Source organism: Trachinotus anak, unplaced genomic scaffold (genome assembly GCF_046630095.1).
Source record: "Trachinotus anak isolate AG129_WGS33_773 ecotype Australia unplaced genomic scaffold, CSIRO_AGI_Tana_v1 ptg000005l, whole genome shotgun sequence".
Lineage (NCBI taxonomy): Eukaryota > Metazoa > Chordata > Actinopteri > Carangiformes > Carangidae > Trachinotus > Trachinotus anak.
In genome coordinates, this window is record NW_027273856.1 from 6,349,218 (window position 1) to 6,369,452 (window position 20,235).

The following is a 20,235-nucleotide window of genomic DNA, read 5'->3' on the forward strand; positions in this document are numbered from 1 at the left end:
GTGTTGTTTTTTTTGCAGCCGCGCGCGTGTGTGTGTGTGTGTGTGTGTGTGTGTGTGTGCACAAGTTCTTCAACACCAGCCACACGATTAATAAGCAAACAAATGTTCACAGCAGTTCACAGGCTCTCGCTTGTGCCTTGGAGCTGGCGCAGGACACTAGCCTCTGTCTGTGGACCCAGCAGGCCTGTTTGATTCATGAAGCAGCATCAAAGCTTTCATATGCCCCTTACATTCCCCACTGCTCTCTCATCTCACTGTTGAATCGTTTCTCCAAAGCCGTCGGATACCATCTCGGCGGGGTGGATGGCACTCGTCGCAAAACTAATAGACGGTGACTGTATATGCACATGTGAACGTGTGTGTGTGTGTGTGTGTGTGTGTGTGTTTGTGTAAGAACAGCGAGGTAATGTGATGTGACGAGCGGATTTGCCAGCATGCAGCCGTCTCTACATTTGGGATGTTTTCTCACGTACCTCCACAGATGCATACGCTTGTGTCGCTGCATTCTTCCTTTTCTTTTTCCCCTAAAACTACCTAATTGCTCCCAATATGTAATTCAATCGGCCAAAGAGCAGTATGTTAAGGTTCATTATGCGTTGACTAATGCACCACACAAGTTTGGATGGAGCTATTCATGCAGCTCATCTTATTAAACCTGTTTCTCTCTCTCTCTCTCTCAGTCTGAGCTGAACCAGTTTAATAACACATGCTGCACTGCACTTTCATTACTGTAATATCCACCAAAGACTAGCTTAAAATGGCACTTTCAGGGCAGCGCTGACAAACACAGATTGTATTCATGTTCTTATGATGTTTTATCATCATTTATGATACTGTGTCTTTTTCCAGAGTGGGGATATTTGTCATAAATATGCATAAATCACAATTCATTGTTGTTGCAGCAAAGCTACATTTGCATATGTATTTGCTAATACTTGCTTGTGGCTCTCAAGTGAAGCTATAGCAGGATTGTCAGAGCTATGTGGGTACAGAATGTGCGAGTGGGCTGGAGTGTGTGATTGTCCAAGTCAGTGGCATTGATTCTTCGCAGGTTGGAATTCCACCCTCTTCCTCCGGCCGTCCTCCCCCTCACTGTGTAGCTCACAGAAATGAAGCGCCCCCTCAAGAACACTGGAGGCCAACGGTGTCTGGGGCTAGACTGCCTGAAACCAAAACTGCAGCAAATTGCCTATACTGCGGGTGGTGTGATTGTGACCAAGGTTGCAGTGGCGGTTGGGGCTATTGAATCATTTTTGGGTAAATTAGAAAGGCTGAGGGGAGAAAAGAAAAAGTGAATTCTAAACTAAAGTGGTGCAATATTTTTCCCATTTCTGGGTTGAAACGTAATTTTTTTTCTTCCAGAGGAGAAAAAAAAGAGAGTAGCACTTCAAGAGCTGGCAGGGGTCTGTGGGTTTGCTTTTCAGATATTTCAGAAAGACCTGTGCTCATGGTGCCACTGTGCGGATGCATAAACCTTCAAACTGTAAAATCTGATTATGAGATGAAGTTGATCTTACTTTAAAAAAATATCTAGCCAAACAATTGCCTTGAAAAAGATAAATAAATATTACTGTTAGTCTTTAGTTATGTTTACTTTATATCTACTTATTAAGTTAACATTTAGTTGTGTTTAATTCATTTGATGAACTTGGAAATGGTGAATAAAATTAACTTTATTTTTCTAAGTTTTAACAACTTAAAGGTCCCATATTTTATACTTTTCTGGAGTTTTATTTGAAGTGTAGCTATCCATAAGATAAACCATCTTAACATATTTTTACATCTACTCTCTCTGGATCCTCTCTACAGTTCTAGTAACAACAGGTCAGTGAGCTAATCAGAAGAAGCTCTCTTCTAATTGGCTACTGTTTGCTGAGTGATCCAATAAAATATAGCAGATTTCAGGTAAACATCCAGAGAAACTAAATCCTACAAGGTTGAACAGTGGATCTGAGTGTGCCTGGCTTGGGGTATGGCTAAGAGCGCAGTGACTGTTTTGTTGTGACATCACAAAGTTACAGAAGTTTTTTAAAGCTCAGTTTCTGAACACAGGCTCTGTGCATTTCTCTGTGGACTGAGCACTTTGATATTGTCACAGTATTAAGAACCCAGACCTGTTTTATAATAAATAATAATAATAATAATAATAATAAAACGTGGAAATTTCACTTCACACAATATGTGACCTTTAAGTAAAACAAGTGACTTAAGTGAACAGTTGTGTTTACTCAGTAGAATTTAGGAAACTGGTTGAGAATGATTAGTTCACGATTTTTTTTATTTTTTATTCCGAGCATCTTAAGCCAAGGCCAGTGTTTGAAGAAACAGAATAAAAGTACACAATCAAAACAGGTCCACTTTCCAGCTTTATAAAATAATATTTAACAAAAAAAAAACTAGAACCCCAGAAAACTGGGGTACATTATGGCTGGTAGAAATTAAGTTTAGAGTGCAACCCAAACCAATTTAGCAAATCATTTCAAATGTTACATTCCTTATTAAGGCAGAAAAGTGGTGCATCTATCCCTGCCTGCAAGCTCTCTAAAGAATAAAATGATTTAATCATCAAAATCATTCAGAGTCTTTCAGCCTTCATTTATCTTTGTTCTTGTTAGGTAAATATTTGAAGCCAATTTGAAGCCTTTGAATTTGACACATAGAAGCCTGAAGTGTGAGTACCATGAAAAGACCACTGGAGGCCAGTGGATACATGTGGGCAGTTGATAAACACTGACTTTCCTCATTGCATCTGCTTATACATGCAGGGAGTATCATTTCTGACCCCTAAAAATACCCAGCACTAAAAGTCCATTCACTCAGCGCAATGAAATCAAACACCAGAGGAACTCAACATTTAATTAATAATAAAGACATTATTATGGGTGGCTAAGTTTCAAATGAGTCATTCCTTTAATGTAGTCAGGGCCTTGTGTGAGGTTAATTGAGACCTTGACAGCACTTCAGTCTCCGCGTCTTGTCTTACCTCTGGCTACGGCATGCGGCTCTTGGGCTTTACAGAGAGAGAGATTTGATCTGAGTGAAAAGTGTATCCTCCAAGTGTGTGTGTGTGTGTGTGCATGTAATGGTAAGAGTGGTGCCGAGGGAGTGACAGGATGAGATAGAGATGTACAGTAGATGTAAAAAGGAGAAGCAGATGTATAGCGACAAGCACATATTCACAGGAGCTGAAGTGGTCTCAGTGAAGGAAAGAAAAGAGTCATTCGCTGTGTTAGTTTTTGTGTCTTGAAAGCCAAGGCTGAAGTGGTCTGCTTTTCCCTTCTGGGAAACTGGAAGGAGGGCTTTTCTAGTGCTCGGCAGTGTGTCGGAGGATCGCCGGCTTCCTAGAGCATACATGAGATATAACCCAACTTACAATATGAGATGGATGAGCGTACATTTTTGGATAACACAATAGCGTATTACTGGCTTGGCAATTGTGTTCTATCCTACCTCTGCCTTTATAGTCAAGAACAAAACATGTGATTGTGTTAATATGAGAATAATTTACCATAGGGCTTTTTTGGCACTGTGACCAGACCGACTGGTGCAACAGTCAGTCCCTGTCCTCTCCTCTCACTCCCTGATCCTCTCCGGCTTTATCTCCTCCTCTCAGCCTTCTGTTCATTAAACACACATAAACAAAAGAAAGTTTTTTGTTTGCAGCTCGTGTCTCTCCCGCTGCATTCGGCTCAATCTCGCTGAGCTCGTGGAAGCAATCACAAGCTGTTTGTTGCTTACCGTTAACAGCCCATACTTTGGGAGGGGGTCCAACTTAATACATAATTGAAAATGGTTGCTGTGGTCCATTTGCCACACTTTTATTCTTCCAACATCAGCAAGGCAGGCACCGCCAAGAGGCTGCTCTTGGGGGATTTGCTTTTTTTTCTCCTCCTCCGTGTCATTTTTCCCCTCCATCTTTTTCTCTCTCCTTTGATGCCTTTTTTTTTTCCGATGACAATTTACACTTCAGTTGAGATTGCTCCAAATTTCGATTTTACCCAAAATGCTCTTTTAAGTAGCTGCCTCTGTCTGAATGCCATTCGTCGCTCACTTCCACGTTTTTTTTTTTTGTTTTTTTTTTCCCCCACTGCACATAAAATGTTTTCTTTTATGTGAGTGTATGCACCCATATTATGTTGCTGTGTTGCTGCCTCTCAGAGTGAGCTCTATCATAATGCTACAGAAGCATAGCGGTTAGCATGTCACTTAATGCAGCGTTTTGCTCTCTGCTGCTCACTAAAGCCTTCTTTCCTTTTTTTTTTCCCTGCAGCAGTTATTCCATAACTAGGTGTTAATGAAAATGGATAATTAACTTGTGTAACATACACACATTGATTAGTCCATGGTCATATCTCAGTGCACAGTGCACAGCTATCATATCGACACACCATTATCCATCTCCACTCGCCTGAGATTGCTCCTCTTGCTCACAAGATCTGGCTTTCAATCTGTCTGCCAAAGGACCACCCCCTCTGGCCAGCCCCAGCCTCTCTCCCCCCGGGGAAATGCACCGAGGTCTTGGAGTGATTTTGCTGTAATGGAACTTCAGGATAAACTAGATCTGATGATCCACCCGTACGGGGGGCCTCTTGGCGATTTGAGTTTGCCCCCTCTTCCTCGTGTTTCAGCCCTAAACCTCATTACCTGAGGCTGATTCTTCAATCTGACCTCCCCAGGGAAACAGAGGTGGGCAGGGGCAAACGAACACAGGAAGTGGAGTGTCACTTCAGATCATAGTTCATGTCGAGGAACCGGTTGAATTTGTATCACTGCTGAGCGGGGAAGAGTTATTTGAGAGTTGAGAGATCTTGATGTTATTGATGGAGTTGAGTGCTTTTTCTTTAGCTGATTTGTGGCACGCATCTTAGAATTTATAATATTCTGTCTGGGATCAGCCTTTCTTATTGTCATGATACCTACGTTAAGATGAAACAGAGTTTCACAGACATCTTTGTTCCTAATTCAAGATGTCTGACTGAGGAGGGCTGCTGCTGCTGTTGCTCTGCTGCCTGCATGCTCCTCTCTTTCTGCTTCCCTTTAACCGTACCTCATCACCACAAATATGTCACAGTGCAGAGATTGTCATGGACATGTACAGAACATCGCTGTATTGGAAACAAAAATAAAAATTTGGAGGACTGTGTGAAAAATATAACATTACCATGGAGTCCAAACGCTAAGTTAACATTAGCACCGAAACCATGCCCGACAAATACTGCTGGGATGCTCAGCCCTGAGATTACCACGGCACTCAGCTGCTTACTGGCCTGAGTATTGCAGCAGTGAAGCACAAACAGGCTCTGAACTCCTTTCAGCTGATAAATGCAATGGGTTTGCATCTTTATTTAGGGATAAAAATCAAAACATTAGACATGCTAGCATACAATTGCATAGCTAGCATGACGTGGAGTACACCAGGGTTAAATTCTGGGACCTCTCCTATTAATTTATATGCTCCCACTAATTGCTTACCACAGCGAAGTGGACAATACTCATAGTACTGCAACAAGTGGCTATGCTTGTATTGACTCACTGCGACCAAGTTAATGAGTGGATGTGCCAAAATGTCCTCTGAACAAAGACAAAACGGAGATAACTGTCTTTGGTGCTAAAGAAGGAAGGCTGAAAGTTGGTGCACATCTTGATTTTCTTTCTTTTTAAACTTTAAATTGTAACTCAAACATCAAGCCCTTTACAAATTGTACTAAATCATCTCAAAAATATTACAAAAAGTTGATCGATACATGTCAAAACAAGTTCTAGAAAAACTCATTTTTGCTTTCATTGCGAGTAAGTTGGACAACTGTAATAGTCTTTTCTCAGCCCCCCCCTTAGAAAAAACAAACAAAAAAAAAAACCAGACAGCTACAGCTCATCCAGAATGCTGCTGCTAGACCAAGAAACCTGAACACATTACTCCAGGTCTCAGAACTCTGCATTAACTACCAGTGTCTCAAAGAACTGACCTCAAAATATTACTTCTCTCTAAATCAGTCAGTAGATCTCTGACTTGCCTCCACACTGTGAACCCTGTGGGCCCTCTTAGGTCGTCAGGGACCAGTCTGATAAGTGTTCCTTGGATTAAAACAAAACAAGGTGATGCATTCGCTTATTCATCTTATTCATCACTTAGATTTGTCGCAACTCTGACATTTATGTTCACCTCTGCTTTTAATTGCTGCTAAAAATTCCACTCTGACTTTTAAACGCACTGTGACTTTTTCTGTATTTTATTGTTTTTATTATTTTTATGCATTTTATACTTCTATGCTCTGTTTTTTTTAATCTATTTTTATTCAAAGTACTTTGAATTGCCTCTGTGTATGAAATGTGCTATATAAATAAACTCGCCTTGCCTTGATGCTAAAGGGAAATGAAGTCATCACTGGAGCAAAAAGTAACGTGATACATGGGGAAAGACAGGATATGTTCTTAAGAATAAAAACATAACAGTATTAAAGAGCGAATAAAATGCTGTATACGATCATTGTCAGAGAAAAGAGAATCGAGAACTAGATAAATGTTAATCATTTCCATGCTCACTGGTTTCATTGTCCACGATTTGACTGAGGCATCACTGTTGTGAATGTTGTTGCAGTGGTGCTTTCTGTTGTGACAGCGGCAGTTGTTTGTTCAGTTCCTGACAGATGCACACTGTGTCCTCCCCTGCTGCTGTTAGGGCTGCTGTTTGACATGTGTCTATTGTACAAACTGGCTGTTTTGACTGCCAGTGTGTGAATGAAGCTCACTGCAGTGGAAGGTGGCCGTGTGCTGCAGACAGCAATGCTGTCAGCACCTTTTCCTCCCTTTCTGTTTGGCTTCTTTTTGAGTTGCTCCTTTAATCCACTTTGTCTGGTCTTGTGCTATTTTCTCTGGGTCTCACTGATTCAAAGACAACTTCCTAATTCTATCGCAGCTGTTTGCTTTGCTCTGATGGAAGTCATTTTTCTTTACCTGAGACACTCTCTGGATGCATCTCTTTATATTGAAGGTTGTTTATATGTATATTTTAGATTATTATGAACTTATTTATTTACAAATATTATTTTTGCCCCATGAAGTTCACATGATCAAAACACACTTGTTTGCATTAGAGCAATGAAGAAGGCAAATCAACTAAAGCGTAACTACTCCTTCTGTATCATTTAAAGGACCTATATATAAGTTTTGCTGTTGCTAGCTAGCATTAACAGCTGTTTACTTACCAGTCTGGAACACATGTTGCATGTCTTCATCTGCCAATAGCTGCCTCCAGCGGTGGAAAGCAATGCCAAAATTAACTCTCATCTCTATCACCTCTTTTCTTCTACTGATGTTAGCCTGCTAACCAGCTATCCCTAGTGATAGCAGCTCACTGTAGTCTCCAGTCTGCCCTGAAGATGTAGAGCTGCTCAGAGGGTGTATTATAACCTCTTGTCTTGTAAACACAACAACGGCCGAGGCTCTTGTCAAGCGATAATCACCACCCCTCGCTCCTGGCAGGAAAACACAATATGTGGCAAAGGAAACTTACAAATAGCCCCTTTAAAAAAATCAGTAGTAACAATGTGCAAATATAGTTCAGGTCAAAGCTTTAACTGCTGGACAAAAGGTGTGTCTATATTTCACGAAACGTTTATGTCTTAGTGTATGTGCTCTGGAGTTTCTACATCTCATTTGTGTACACTGCATATCAGACCATGATGTGATGTCATAGTGTCATGGGATGCACTTGTGTTAAACTGAGATTCAAGGAGAGCAGAGAGAATGTTTTACTCTTCAGGAGATTGGTGTGAAAACAATCTATGCAAACACAATTCTGCACAGTGAAGCGAAAACATCCAAATAAACTAATAACAAGCAAACACATTCATGACTAGGAATTCTTTTAGTCAGTTAATCCAATAGTCAAAGAAGTTGGAGTGTACTAATCATATACTGTGACTCAGAGTTATGTTCACAAACCATAATACCGTTTAATCCTGCATTTGTATAGTTGGTTTTTTTTTTGTTTTTTTTTTTTACTTAGCTTTCCTTTTCTTTCTCCCTTCTTGCTTCTCCAGGTAAGGAAGAGTCAGTGGCCACCTTCAAGGGCAACGAGTTCTTCTGCTACGACCTGTCGCTGACGCCCATCCAGAGCAGCACCGACGAGATCACGCTTTCTTTCCGCACGCTGCAACGCAACGGCCTCATGCTGCACACCGGGAAGTCGGCCGACTACGTTAACCTTTCCTTGAAGAGCGGCGCGGTTTGGCTCGTCATCAACCTGGGCTCGGGGGCTTTCGAAGCCCTGGTGGAGCCCGTGAACGGCAAGTTCAACGACAACGCCTGGCATGATGTGCGCGTCACCCGCAACCTGCGCCAGGTAAACACTGCCCGCCCACACCAGGGCCACCACATTCGGAGTGGTGCCTCTGTCTGCCACTCACCCTCTGCTGTTTTATTTGTCTTGTCTCTCTGCACGTGGACCGCACAGGGAGTGTCCCACCTTCCTTCTCTCCTCTCCTGTTGGTTAATTCCCAGATTAACAAATTTGTTTCTTTTTTTCCAGGTTGGACTGTTGAAAAGAAGGCTGAAGCAGTTTGTTTCTTTCATTCTTGGCTTCATATTTATTTCTCAAATGACCAAAGATCCATCTCACCTTCATATTCAAATGTCATTATAAGGCAAAAGGTGAAAAGGGATCACAGCCCCAGTGATAATGAGACTATAATCCCACTTATAGTTAGAATTTAGTTAACATATGTTATAAGGAAGGCAATTACAATGATGCATATTTAGGTGTTACCATGTACATTGTTTTGTGCTGTTATTAATGAACAAGTGAAGAAAGTGCTCTGCTTAGTATATATGCACATAATGTACTTGGCTACACAAATAGAATGCACCTTAATTTATCAATGGTGACAATGCACTTAAACCCTTTCTGAACAAATTACCAAACACATCTTTACAAATCTTTAATCGAAAGCTAATGCAAAACAAAAGAGCACCTGCAACTCCAATGCCTATGTGCACGTGCGTGTCTGTGCATGTTCCATCTATACACATGCACCACAGTACACGCGCCACTCTCTGAATGCACCAGGTCATCAATCGGCAGTTGCAGATACCAGCAGTGAGATACAATCAATTTCACTTACACTTGCCGTGCTTACTTCTTCACATTTTTTTTTTTTGGTAATTGTAATTGGAATGAATGTCTTGTCAGACCTAATAATGGGCATCGCAAGCAGCCACGAATGCAAAAAAAGCCTGAAGGGAATGCATTAACACAAAGTCGGTACATCAGCTTCTTTGTGTGCGTCTGCAAAATCGTCCCTTGAAAGTTTGAATAAAGAAAGAAAAACAACCAATAGTATCAAACTCCTGTACTTTCAGACACTGAAGAAATTCCTCCCCACGCAAAAAAAAAAAAAAAAAGAAAACCTGAGAGCAAAGTGATTCTTAATGTGGACTAAGTGCTGCTAAATTATAGGGGGAAATTTCCATGCCAACCAGACTCTGCAATTTCTGTCATATTGCAATAATATTATTATATATTTCACTGTGGTAACTTAGACATGGAAATGGTCCAAGATTTGTGAAACTGATGTTTTATTAGCATATGCCGTGCTTTGATAAGGGCAAATGATCACACACTCACAGATGCACTATCTCAGACACACACACACACACACACACACTGTCGGGGTCAAATATGTTATGCTGTAGAACTATGTGTGACCAGCAGAGTGAGACTAGCTTAATGAGTTTGGGAAGCCAACACGATTTTAAAGATTTACAGCATGAGCCAATCCACCTACCACCAACTGCACCATAATGACCATTAGGCAAATGAGTAACACGAGCACATACACATGCTAAACTGCCTGTCCGTCTGTCTCTCTTAGTGTCCGTCCGTCCATCTACCCATCCATGTTCCCATCAGTCTAGTTTGCTCGTCCGGTTATCGATCCGGTCAGTGATTTGCATAGAGTTCATGTGGTCCTCCAACTCGCCAAGCCTCAAGCACTCTGGTACAACTCCTGTTGTTTTTTAAAATGTGCTACACAAATAAAGTGAACTCTATATATTACAAATCATCCGTCTGTCATAGGGTCACATAACTAAGTTGATGACTTGTGTATAAAATGCTGCCGGTGTGTACACTGCACTGCTTTACTGGCAAAGTCAGCTCTACGCTGTCATTTATAAAACATCGCAATGGCTCATGGGATCGGCCGACAACTCAAACCTGCCGAGGACCGTGAGAACCGATTCGGCAACTGAGTAGCATACAAGTCACGGTACGCTCATTGCAGTGGCTTGTGGGATTGGTCGATTTTACGGTCGCTATGGCGCAGCATTACACTCTGCAAGATAGTACTGAGTAACCAAGACACGCTCCTCTGCCTACAGCCTGTTTGTGGCATGAATATAGTTCATTCATAAATAACAGTCTGCAGACAGAAAATTACATGACTGCCGTGACTTTTGCATCAAATACTACTTTTCCGTTGTTAATTTGTACAGGTTATCATGAGCAGACTCATAAAACAACACAATAGCTCGTGAGATCAGTTGATGACTCAAACCTGCTGAGAACTGTGATAACCTCATGATAACATTTGGCAAGCGAGTAGCCTACTGTACTTGAGTAATACTGCTACTGAGCCACTCTCTCAATACTATGTCTCCTCATTCATTATTTATAGCATGCATTATGTTCTTAAATAACAGTTTAGATACACAAAAGCACAAGTCTATCTATAAGCCGCAGCCTTTCTTCGTGAGCAGGATCTTCTCGATGCACTTAAACATTACAATGGCTTATGGGATCAGCTGAAAACCTGCCGGTGTCAGCATTTCAGCAAGCGAGCTTCCTGTCACCGACCAGTTTTGTTCGTCTCGAGTCCCGTGGACGGCTCTTCCACTGTCATGGCTCTCATGGTTGGCTGGGTTGAGTGTTTTGAGAGTAGGCTATAAACAGTAGAGGCAGATGATGATGAGGACGAGCGAGGATGAGGAGACTATGTAAAGAGGATATGTAAAAACCATAGAACAAATGGTCTCCCTCTGCCAAGTCTTATCTAAACTTAGGCTGTGTATTTGCACATGCACCACAAGAAAGAAAGAAAGATTAATTTGACAACTGATAAATTTGTTGTTGCTGCCTGATTCCAGTGGCTCAGGGAAAGAACCTGATAAATCTGATCTTTGGTCAGTCCGCCATCACTACAGTAAGATGCACTATAACTGCAAGGATTTTGATGGGAAAATAAAATGTTAGTCAAATTCGAGCAGTACAGAACTCTCAGTTACTAAATGTTACCTCCGCCACATTATTTAATATAGTTTGAACACTTCAGTATCTATAATGTGTCTTGTTTATGTACTGAGCATAACCTTATTTGGCATTTTAAAACTCCCTCATCCCAAGTTTATTAATTTCATGTCATATTTGCTTATTGAAACCAACAAGCACATCTAGTCATGTTAAGGTTGTTTCTATTTATTCTTGAAGTTCTTGGGGGAAAAAAACTAAAAACATCTATGCTAGTGTTGAAAATAAATGTGGAACTCTTATCTACCTTCTAGACAGAGTTTTCCTAAAGATAAAAAAAAACAAGAGCTCTGAAAATCTTCGACTGAACTTCATGCAGATATCATATGCCTGCACTCGCCATGCCGTCCAGGCGATCTCCATTAACTTGCAGAGCGAATCCCCGGCGGATTACCCTGATTGACCAAACAGGAAGTCTACATGTTAAAGAGCTCTCTAGATTTACAATGGACCATCAACACCGAGAGACACAAGGAGCGAGGCATCGATGTCATTGACCACCTCTGACCCTTTGTTTACATTGCATTGATACGACTGATATCCAGCTGATCGATGAGCACTTGAGTGCTTTGAGGTCTCGTGGAACACATGAGCATTTACATTTACTATTTGAGATTCACAAATGTGAAGTTGAACTCATAAGGCCACATATCCTTACAAAAATCCATGGATATAATTTTAACACTTTTTTTTCATTTTGTTTTACATTATATCATCACTAATCTTGAACTAAAGAAATGTTATAGCTTAATAATCAGGAATACCTCAAGAAACTGAAATAATTCATATAAGCAATAAAATGTGTATAGTACTGAAGGTTTTAAATGGAAAAAGAAGAACAATGTCATTATTCTCTTATATAATACCTCCATGCTATGCTTTCCAGTACAAAGACATTACATACTACAGCTTCCAAAGATGGCCAGAGTTACACTTTCATGACAGTCTTACAAAACTTGACCACAACAAGCTAAGCAAAGCCTTTGTTGCAATTTGGATTATAATGTATATCTGCTTGCTATTTTGTGCACACCCTGTATGCTGTATAGTTTCAGAACATATTCACATAGCAACCAATGCGCATTAGTGTTTTTTTTTTTTTTTTTAATCTAAATACTCTAAACATCAATGTCTCTTCTATTCAGTAGCACCTTTTTTCAGATTAAGCGTGACCATGCATAATAAGTCCAGATCATCAGCATCCTTCTGTTGTCCCTCCTACCTATCTTGTTTGGCACAGTTTAGACCGTTAATTACATCATCTAATCTTTAAATACAACTGAAAATCTAAACAGAGCAGCCACACAAAGACACGGTGTTGTTTTTCTGCTGCTCGTCCCGTTGTAGCCAATGTGATATCTTTGCTTTAAAAATACCCTGCAGTCTTGCAAGACAGGCATTGAAATCCAGCTGAGGTTATCGTACAGTCCCATTTGCCTCCAAAGTCTCATCCACTCTCTGTCTGTTGTTCTTAGTGGCTCCTCTAACGTCATCCATATCTACCATTGCATCAGTAAGCTCCAAAATAAGTAAAGCCCGTGAGCTCTCACAAACCTCTCTCTCTCTCTGTCTCTCTCTCTCTGTGACTCTGTGTATATGTATATCCGCCATCTTTCTCCACAAGACCTATGAATTTGTCAGCTTTGTGCAGGATAAAATGAAGCAGACAGAATTAGGTGAGGTGATAGGGACTCTCCACCGAGAAAAGGGAGGGCTGGGGAGACGTGAGTGTGCTGTGCGGCTAACAAACGATCACAGGTTCAGAGCTCCCCTTGGTGGCATCTGGCAGTACTGCAAGTGTGCATGTGGAAAGTGGTTCAGGTTTTAAAAAATCTGGCTAATCCCTCTGGTGTACGGCAAGGATGCTTGTCTTGACCTCTCATCAGTGCAAGTGACCCGCCCCCCCACACCGCAATACACACACACACACATCCTCACTCTTCCAACACTTCACTCCACACATTGGTTAGCATAAGCAGCGAGGCATCCCACCTTCACCTCCTCTCATCCCTCTGCTCTGCCTGACATGATGTTCTACCTTCATGGACATCTTACAGACTAGACAACACCGGTGACCATCCTTGCCCTTTCCTTCCTCAGGGATTACACACACTGTCCAAACACCCTGCAGAAAGAAGGGCAAAGACAAAGATGGAAGCCCTGATGTTAGGGTGTCTTGGGAAATGATAGATATATCTGATACACTGCAAGAAAGAGAGCGCATGGTGAAAATAGGTCAAATATTGAGTGTGCAAGGACACCAGTCAGTGTACATGTAGAAGCTAAGGTTGTTCTCTTAGTGCATGCAGGGAGTACTGCATGTTTTTTTTTTTATTTTGAACATTATTTTTGAGTATTTATTTTCTGATCTTCCCACTCAAGAGTCCCTGCAGACACAGACACAAACCACATGCTGCTGTATTACTTTTAACACTGACAACTGAAAACTCAGCCACAATTCAACTGAAAACACCTCGGACAGAAAGTAAAACCACTGGCGCCTGTGTTATTACGCTCATACCCATTACAGTCACAACAGCCACTCCAAGTCGGTCAATCAGTTTGTGTGCGTGTTGCAAAAGTAGCAGCAGAGCAAGTGCAGATGAGTTAGAGGCTGATGTTCAGTGAACGTCTGCATGTTACTGTCTTGCCTTTAAACATTGGGTTTGTTCACAGATTCTGATATCACTGCCACCAATGAGACGGGAGCATTAAATTGAATGCCAGATTTATTTTATCGGCTTTCTCTTCTGTCACACACTCACACAATATTTTTCATAGCATTTAAAAGTTTAACCAGCAAAAGAAACAGCAGTATCAAGACCAGCAGAACATCTGCACGGTGTGTAGAACACAAGTAAACTGTGATTACACACTGATGTTTCGGCGTTAAATAGCATGATTGGTTATACACAGTTGTTTTTTTGTTTTGTTTTGTTTTGGGTTTTTTTTGTTTTTTTTTTGTTGATGTAGCTTGATACAAAAAAATGGAAGGCAACCACTTTTGTTCAGAGAGGCACAGTGGTAAAGTCGTGCCTGTTTTTTAATGACATGGGCAGTGTATACATTCACCATCACCTGGTGAAAATCACTTTTTAGTGCTCGTTATTGCTGTGTAATGTAAAGCTGACCTACGGAAGCCCTGAAAGGCTAGCGAAAAAATATATAAAAGATTAAAAAAATATATATTTTCCGAGAGAAAAAAAATCAAAAAAGGGATTTGCTGTGGTGTTTTGGTGCATAACGATAAACATAGTAAGTAGAAAAAATATCTTAAAAAAAAGATAAATGTAGGTCAGGTTTAATAAAATATTTACAATAGAAATGGGAAAAAATATTATAGAAAATATAAACAAATAGTAGTTTGTTAGTAGTTAGTAGTAGTTAGTTGACCATAGAATTAACATCACACAGCTTTTGTTGTGGTGTTTGGCCTCTATAATATTTTCACTTCATATAATCATTAATATAAACCCATTCCATGGTTTGCTCAGACTGCAGCAATGCAGTTCCAGTAAAATATGTCGGATGCCCTGCTTCCGATCGACTGGAAAGACAGGGATGCAGGAATACAGTAATCTATATACTAATGTATTCTTGAAGGGCTAACTTTCCACGCTGGTGATCACTGGAACAATCAGAACAGCCTCACATCACAACAGTCTGTCTGTATGCTCAACAGACACCCCGGCTCCCACAGGACAATGCAGGCAGTCAGAGGAAACATGAGACACACATTGGTGGGGGAAAGGAAGTACATGCTTGTATTTTAGTGTTTTTTCTTTTTTTTTCGTGACAATGAAAGAGCGGCTGTGTGTGTACAACAGAGAGTGAGAAATGAAGTGCAGTGCTGCCATATGAGACTAAAGGAGTATCTGAGCAATGGGAGGATTGGGGGAGCACTGGGAGGGAGACAGCAGTTTGTTCCGTGCAGTGAAAAGGAGAACAGAGGCAAGTTTTCATTGAATTCCCCAATGTCACTTTCCAAGCAAAAGATTCAACATCCACTGTGTCACACAACTAGGCCAGTAGCATAGCCAGCATCTAGAGAGAGAGACCTTTGAACTCAATATCTCTCTTTTTTTTACTACCCATTTTTTCCTTTTTGTATCACTGTCCCCCCTTCCCACCCTTTTCCTCTCTCACCTACAGTATCATGGGTCCTTCCCTTGTCTCTGGCTGACTCTCACTTTCTGTCTACTTTGATTTTCTTTAAGTCCACCCACCCCTCGCACATCTCTTTTCAATATAACCAGGCCTTGGATTCAGCTATTGGATTCGTGAATGGATCAAACTGATTTTTTCATATTCTCTTAGTGCTGGATGCACAGCCCTGAGGTTGAACTACTGGCCTTGAGTTCATCTGGAGCAGGGCAGAGCTTTGATCTGCATCTGCACTGGGTTCAGCGAAGGTCACGTTGAGAATCATAATATGTTACACATACGCTGACCACTGTGAACCGTATCGGAATCCACTGAGGCGCTGCAGTGTTGAGAAAACAAATTTCTTTTAATTACTTAGGGAATAAACAGCCTGGAGATACTATAGAGAAATGCAAATATAAATGTTTGTTTTGCTGGAGCTGAGATTGATGTAACACACTAGTGATTCAGTCTCTTAGGAGCCTTTTATATTTGTTGTTCTGCCGTCTCCTACTGCACAGAAAGTGTCGTGTTGTACCTCTCTGGTAACAGCAGCAATGCTTTACTTTGTTTGATTGAGGCAAAACAAAGAATCATGACTATTACGCAGGAAGTTAGTTTCTGATGTTTTTTTAAAGGTCCTATATTTCACACTTTTCTGTTGTTTTACTTAAGTGTTGATTTCCTTAGATATAGTTATATTAGATATAAGATATATTTGTGGTTTTCATTACAAAAAAACCATCTCAGTGTAGTTTAACATCCCCTCTCTCAGGCCTCTTTCTGCAGCACTAGTAACAACAGGTCATGGAGCCAATCAGAAGAGAGGCTCTGAGTCTCTCTTCTGATTGGCTGAGTGTTTTCTGAGAGATTGAACAAAAATAAAGCAGATTTGAGGAAAACACTCAGAGAAACCAAATCCTGCAAGGTTGGACATTTGGGGCGTGGCCGAAAGCAGTGACTGCTTTGTTGTGACATCACAAAGTTCCAGAAGTGTACATGCTGTGTGCATTTCTCTGTGGACTGAGAACTCCATACTATACTTCATACTTTCACAGTATTAATATAGAACCTAGACCTGATTGATAATCACAAAAAGACATGGAAATCTTACTTTATACAATATGGGACCTTTAATGTAAACCACAAAAAAAAAAAAAAAAAAGCACATGAGTAACACCACTGTGCAAGGCAGAAAAAAATTTGAGGTCGTTGTGAATCCACAGGCATGCATTCAGCTGTTTATGACTGTGGAGGCTAAAGCACACCCTCACTGTCAATAATGGATAATAAAACCTCACACACACACACACACACATACACACACACAAGCAGCAAGGCAACATTAGATAAAAACCAATAAGGCCAACAGAGTTATTCAGAGAACACACACACACCACATCAAATTCACAACTTCTTCCAGCCTCCACGCGTGTCTCCCATATGAAAAAAAAAAATGGTGCTATCTAGCTGTATGTATTCACATCCACACAGCAACCTTCTCACACAATGCTGCGCATGCTGTTTCACTCAACTACTCTATGTTTTTTATGCATATGAATAGAGCAAGTCAGCGAATGGAAAATATTTGATAAAAAAAAAAAAAAGGCTTTCCACCCAAATACTAGTGTCATTTGAAAATGAAACAGTGTCACAGCTCAGTTGCTGTCATGGGTGAGAGATTCATCAGGGAGAATCGTCATTTATTAGTGTTGTGAGATCGTCTACAGGCAAAAGCATTAATGAGGAATTTCTAAATCTACTGCAGTGTTTTAAACCCGTCTTTTATCATTTACTCCCGTATATGTTGTAATCCCTGTTCCTAAGATGTTTAAGAGTCATGTTGTAACTGGTGTACCATTTTTCATATGAGACACAGGGATGAGTACATCAGCCCTCCCCTCCAATCGATGCTGGAAGCTTACACACACCCCTCCTCATTTCTGTGGTATCTCTACCTCTTTCGCTTGCTCAGATTGTTTTTCATCCATTTCTGTGAAGGTATGATCAGCTGCGATTACCCTCCCTCCCCCTTCCATCAGCCCACCCCCCCTCTCCCACCCATCTCAACGCAACCTTCCTCCAGGAGGCAGCTAAGAATTCCTAAGAGAGAGCCAATCAATTCCTCTCCCTCTCATCGTCCCCTCCCTTTCTCTCTCATTTTCGCTCTGTCTCTTGTCCGTTCCTGCTGGCAATTTGTCACTTAGCAACTGCGTCTGCTATGCTGCTGGGTAGTGAATCGTCCCTGCCTGCAGTACTCCAGGAGTTGCATTAACCCTTTCAATGCGACCAAGTCCTCCAGTTAAACGCTCTGATACTATTGATAAAAGAATGTCTGACAAGCCCTGAATTGCAAGGTAGGGGTGTTAGAAAAACTCATGCTTCGGTGCTTTGACAAGTGCAACAAGAAAAATACAAACCGAGCAGAATAATTGGGTTAACCTACTGAGCAAAAGAGCCATATTAACTTAATCAGTGACTTCAGTGCAATTTTAATCTTGAACCCTAGGCTTAAATGTCATGGCCACTCCATACACATCTTGTGGATTAGCTCTTATCATTCACATGTTAACATCTCAATCAAGTCAGCATAATGCGTTTAGCATAATAACAGATTCAACCTCCCGCGGCCAAATTGAAAAAGGCCTTTTTAGAGTGCTCGGCTTTGCCAGCACACATAGTGATGCATTTTCATGGCGAAAAATAGGTATTGCTATTCAAGGCAGGCAGGAGAGTAGTGGATTTGTGTGATGTATATAATGACATGCTAACACCCCTGTAATCCTTCCTCAGTTTACCGCCAATGACATTTTAAGTATTCCTAATGTGTTCCAGCCGTGCCGAGAGGCGCTGTCCTCATCTGGATTTCCATTTGGAAAATTTTTATTTACATATATCCCTCTGTGCCTTGTTCCCCATGCTGATCAGAGGTCAATACCTAAAATACAGCTTTTGCCTGTACATTGCTGCAAAAAAAAACAAAAAAAAACTTCAACCACCTCATGCTAACACACCATCCCAGCTGTTTGATACCGACATGCAGAGGTTCTGTGCATTTGAGGGGAAAGAAGCTCATTTGCATCGCATTTCCACTGCATTAGCATATCTGCCCGCATTCCCTCGCTCGCTCACTCATCAGCCTCATTTGCCACTACCTGCTCTGGCACTTTCATCTTTATTCATTCCTCTGTCTCGCAGAGCTGGTATCAGATAACAAATCTCTGAGCCATTAGCACATTCAAACAGGTGGAAACAGGCAATAAAATGCTGGCAAGAGAGAAACAGGTGAGATCTTGAGGAAGAGATTAAGGGAGAGCACAGGACAAGTCAGCAGGACGGACGACTTCAGAAGAGAGAGAGAGAGAGCGGAGGAGAGGCGGCATTGTAAAAGAAAGACTAGCAGTGAACATTGTTTATGGCATTTTGTATCTGTGTGAAAGTCTGTTGTAAAACAGTATCAATGTGGAAACGATTATCATCCTTAGCCGCTACCTGCATCCAAATGGGGAAAGTGCTGTCCCTCAATTTTCCCTCTATACTCTTGTGTCAGTTTGTGCCTTCTTAAATTTCTAACTCTTAACAACACCAACTAGACCAGCTGAAAGGAAAGGCACATCAGTCTGCAATACCACAAAGTGCTAGGATTTCTGCATGCATTTGTAAAAATTAGTGACATAAACCTCCAGTCTTGAGGCTTAATACTTTGTGCTATGTAGGTAAGAGGTAATTTGTTATTTTGTATGAGCTGTAACATTATTATTATTATTATTTTTGATCAAGTGCAATCACAAGTGCATACAAAATCTAAACAATTACAAAAACCAAGATATTTTTTCTCTAAAGCATGCATATTCATGTTCAGCTGCTATAGCTGTGCGTTTACACTCTGGATCAAAACTTATAAGAGCTCAGGAGATAGAAATAAAAGGTAACTGCACAGTTTATCTTTTTTTCCCAATGTGTTTTGAATTCTTAAATTGCAATGTCTTCTCTAGTTAGACGAGCCATCTGCCTGTAGGAAAAAGTTTAGTGTATTTCACTAGTTTTAAGACTCACTAGCTTCAACATTCGGGCAGTGTGCATCCTTCAGATCCTCTGAAGGATGTGGTCCCTGAATTGGGACACAGCTTACGTCACGTGGTTTATTTTGTACGGAGGTATAATGAAATCAACCCGTAGAAGGATCTAAGGGACACTGCAAAAGCAGTTGATCAGTATTTAAATAATCTTTCCTCTCACATTTTATAGTCTCTGCAGTTTGCAGCTTGTTTGTTTGACGTTGAACTTGGCCACATCCTGATGAAACCTAAAGAGAAAGAAGGGCCACTGTTCGAAGAGAGAGCCAGTCTGTCACAGATGGGAAAATAGAGATGAGGATGACGGGAAGCACCACAGAGGAAAAGACAGAAAATTATGACCGTCTGCATTGGAATACACAATATGTCCTACCGCAATTTTCATGCACACATAGCCATACAGGAGCATACACCCTCGCACGCTGTTTGTTTGCAGACTCCTCTCCACTGTAATTGCAGTGACATTTATATTTGCACCTGAAGCCTGTCTGCCAGTTTCCATTACTTGGAGCCAGACTTAGAGAGAGGCGGACTGGAGTGAATGCCGGATGATTGGAATGAACGCGGAACCAAATGTACCTTGAAAGAGCTATTTTGAATTGAAGCCCAGCTCCACTCTGTCTGACAGGGTCACCCACAGAGTGTCTGTGTTACCGAGGACAGCTTCATACACCACCGATGCTTAATTACTCCGCCAGACACGTAGATGTG

General features: G+C 41.1%; 1 protein-coding gene and 1 long non-coding RNA gene across 7 annotated transcripts in view; one reads left to right on the plus strand and one right to left on the minus strand.

Moving 5' to 3' along the window:
- nrxn2b (neurexin 2b) overlaps positions 1 to 20,235 on the plus strand; it is a 692,879-nt gene that overhangs the window by 289,323 nt on the left and 383,321 nt on the right. For all 6 annotated transcript variants that reach the window (XM_071478063.1, XM_071478062.1, XM_071478058.1 and 3 more), the window contains one exon: positions 8,043 to 8,344. In XM_071478063.1, coding sequence (XP_071334164.1) covers positions 8,043 to 8,344 — 302 coding nt within the window. The remainder of the gene's footprint in view (positions 1 to 8,042; positions 8,345 to 20,235) is intronic.
- On the minus strand, positions 1,966 to 8,155 carry LOC139621501 (uncharacterized). The gene is made up of 3 exons (XR_011691011.1): positions 7,206 to 8,155; positions 3,509 to 3,617; positions 1,966 to 3,341 (listed from the first exon to the last, which is right to left on the minus strand). It is a non-coding gene; the product is annotated as an uncharacterized lncRNA (long non-coding RNA).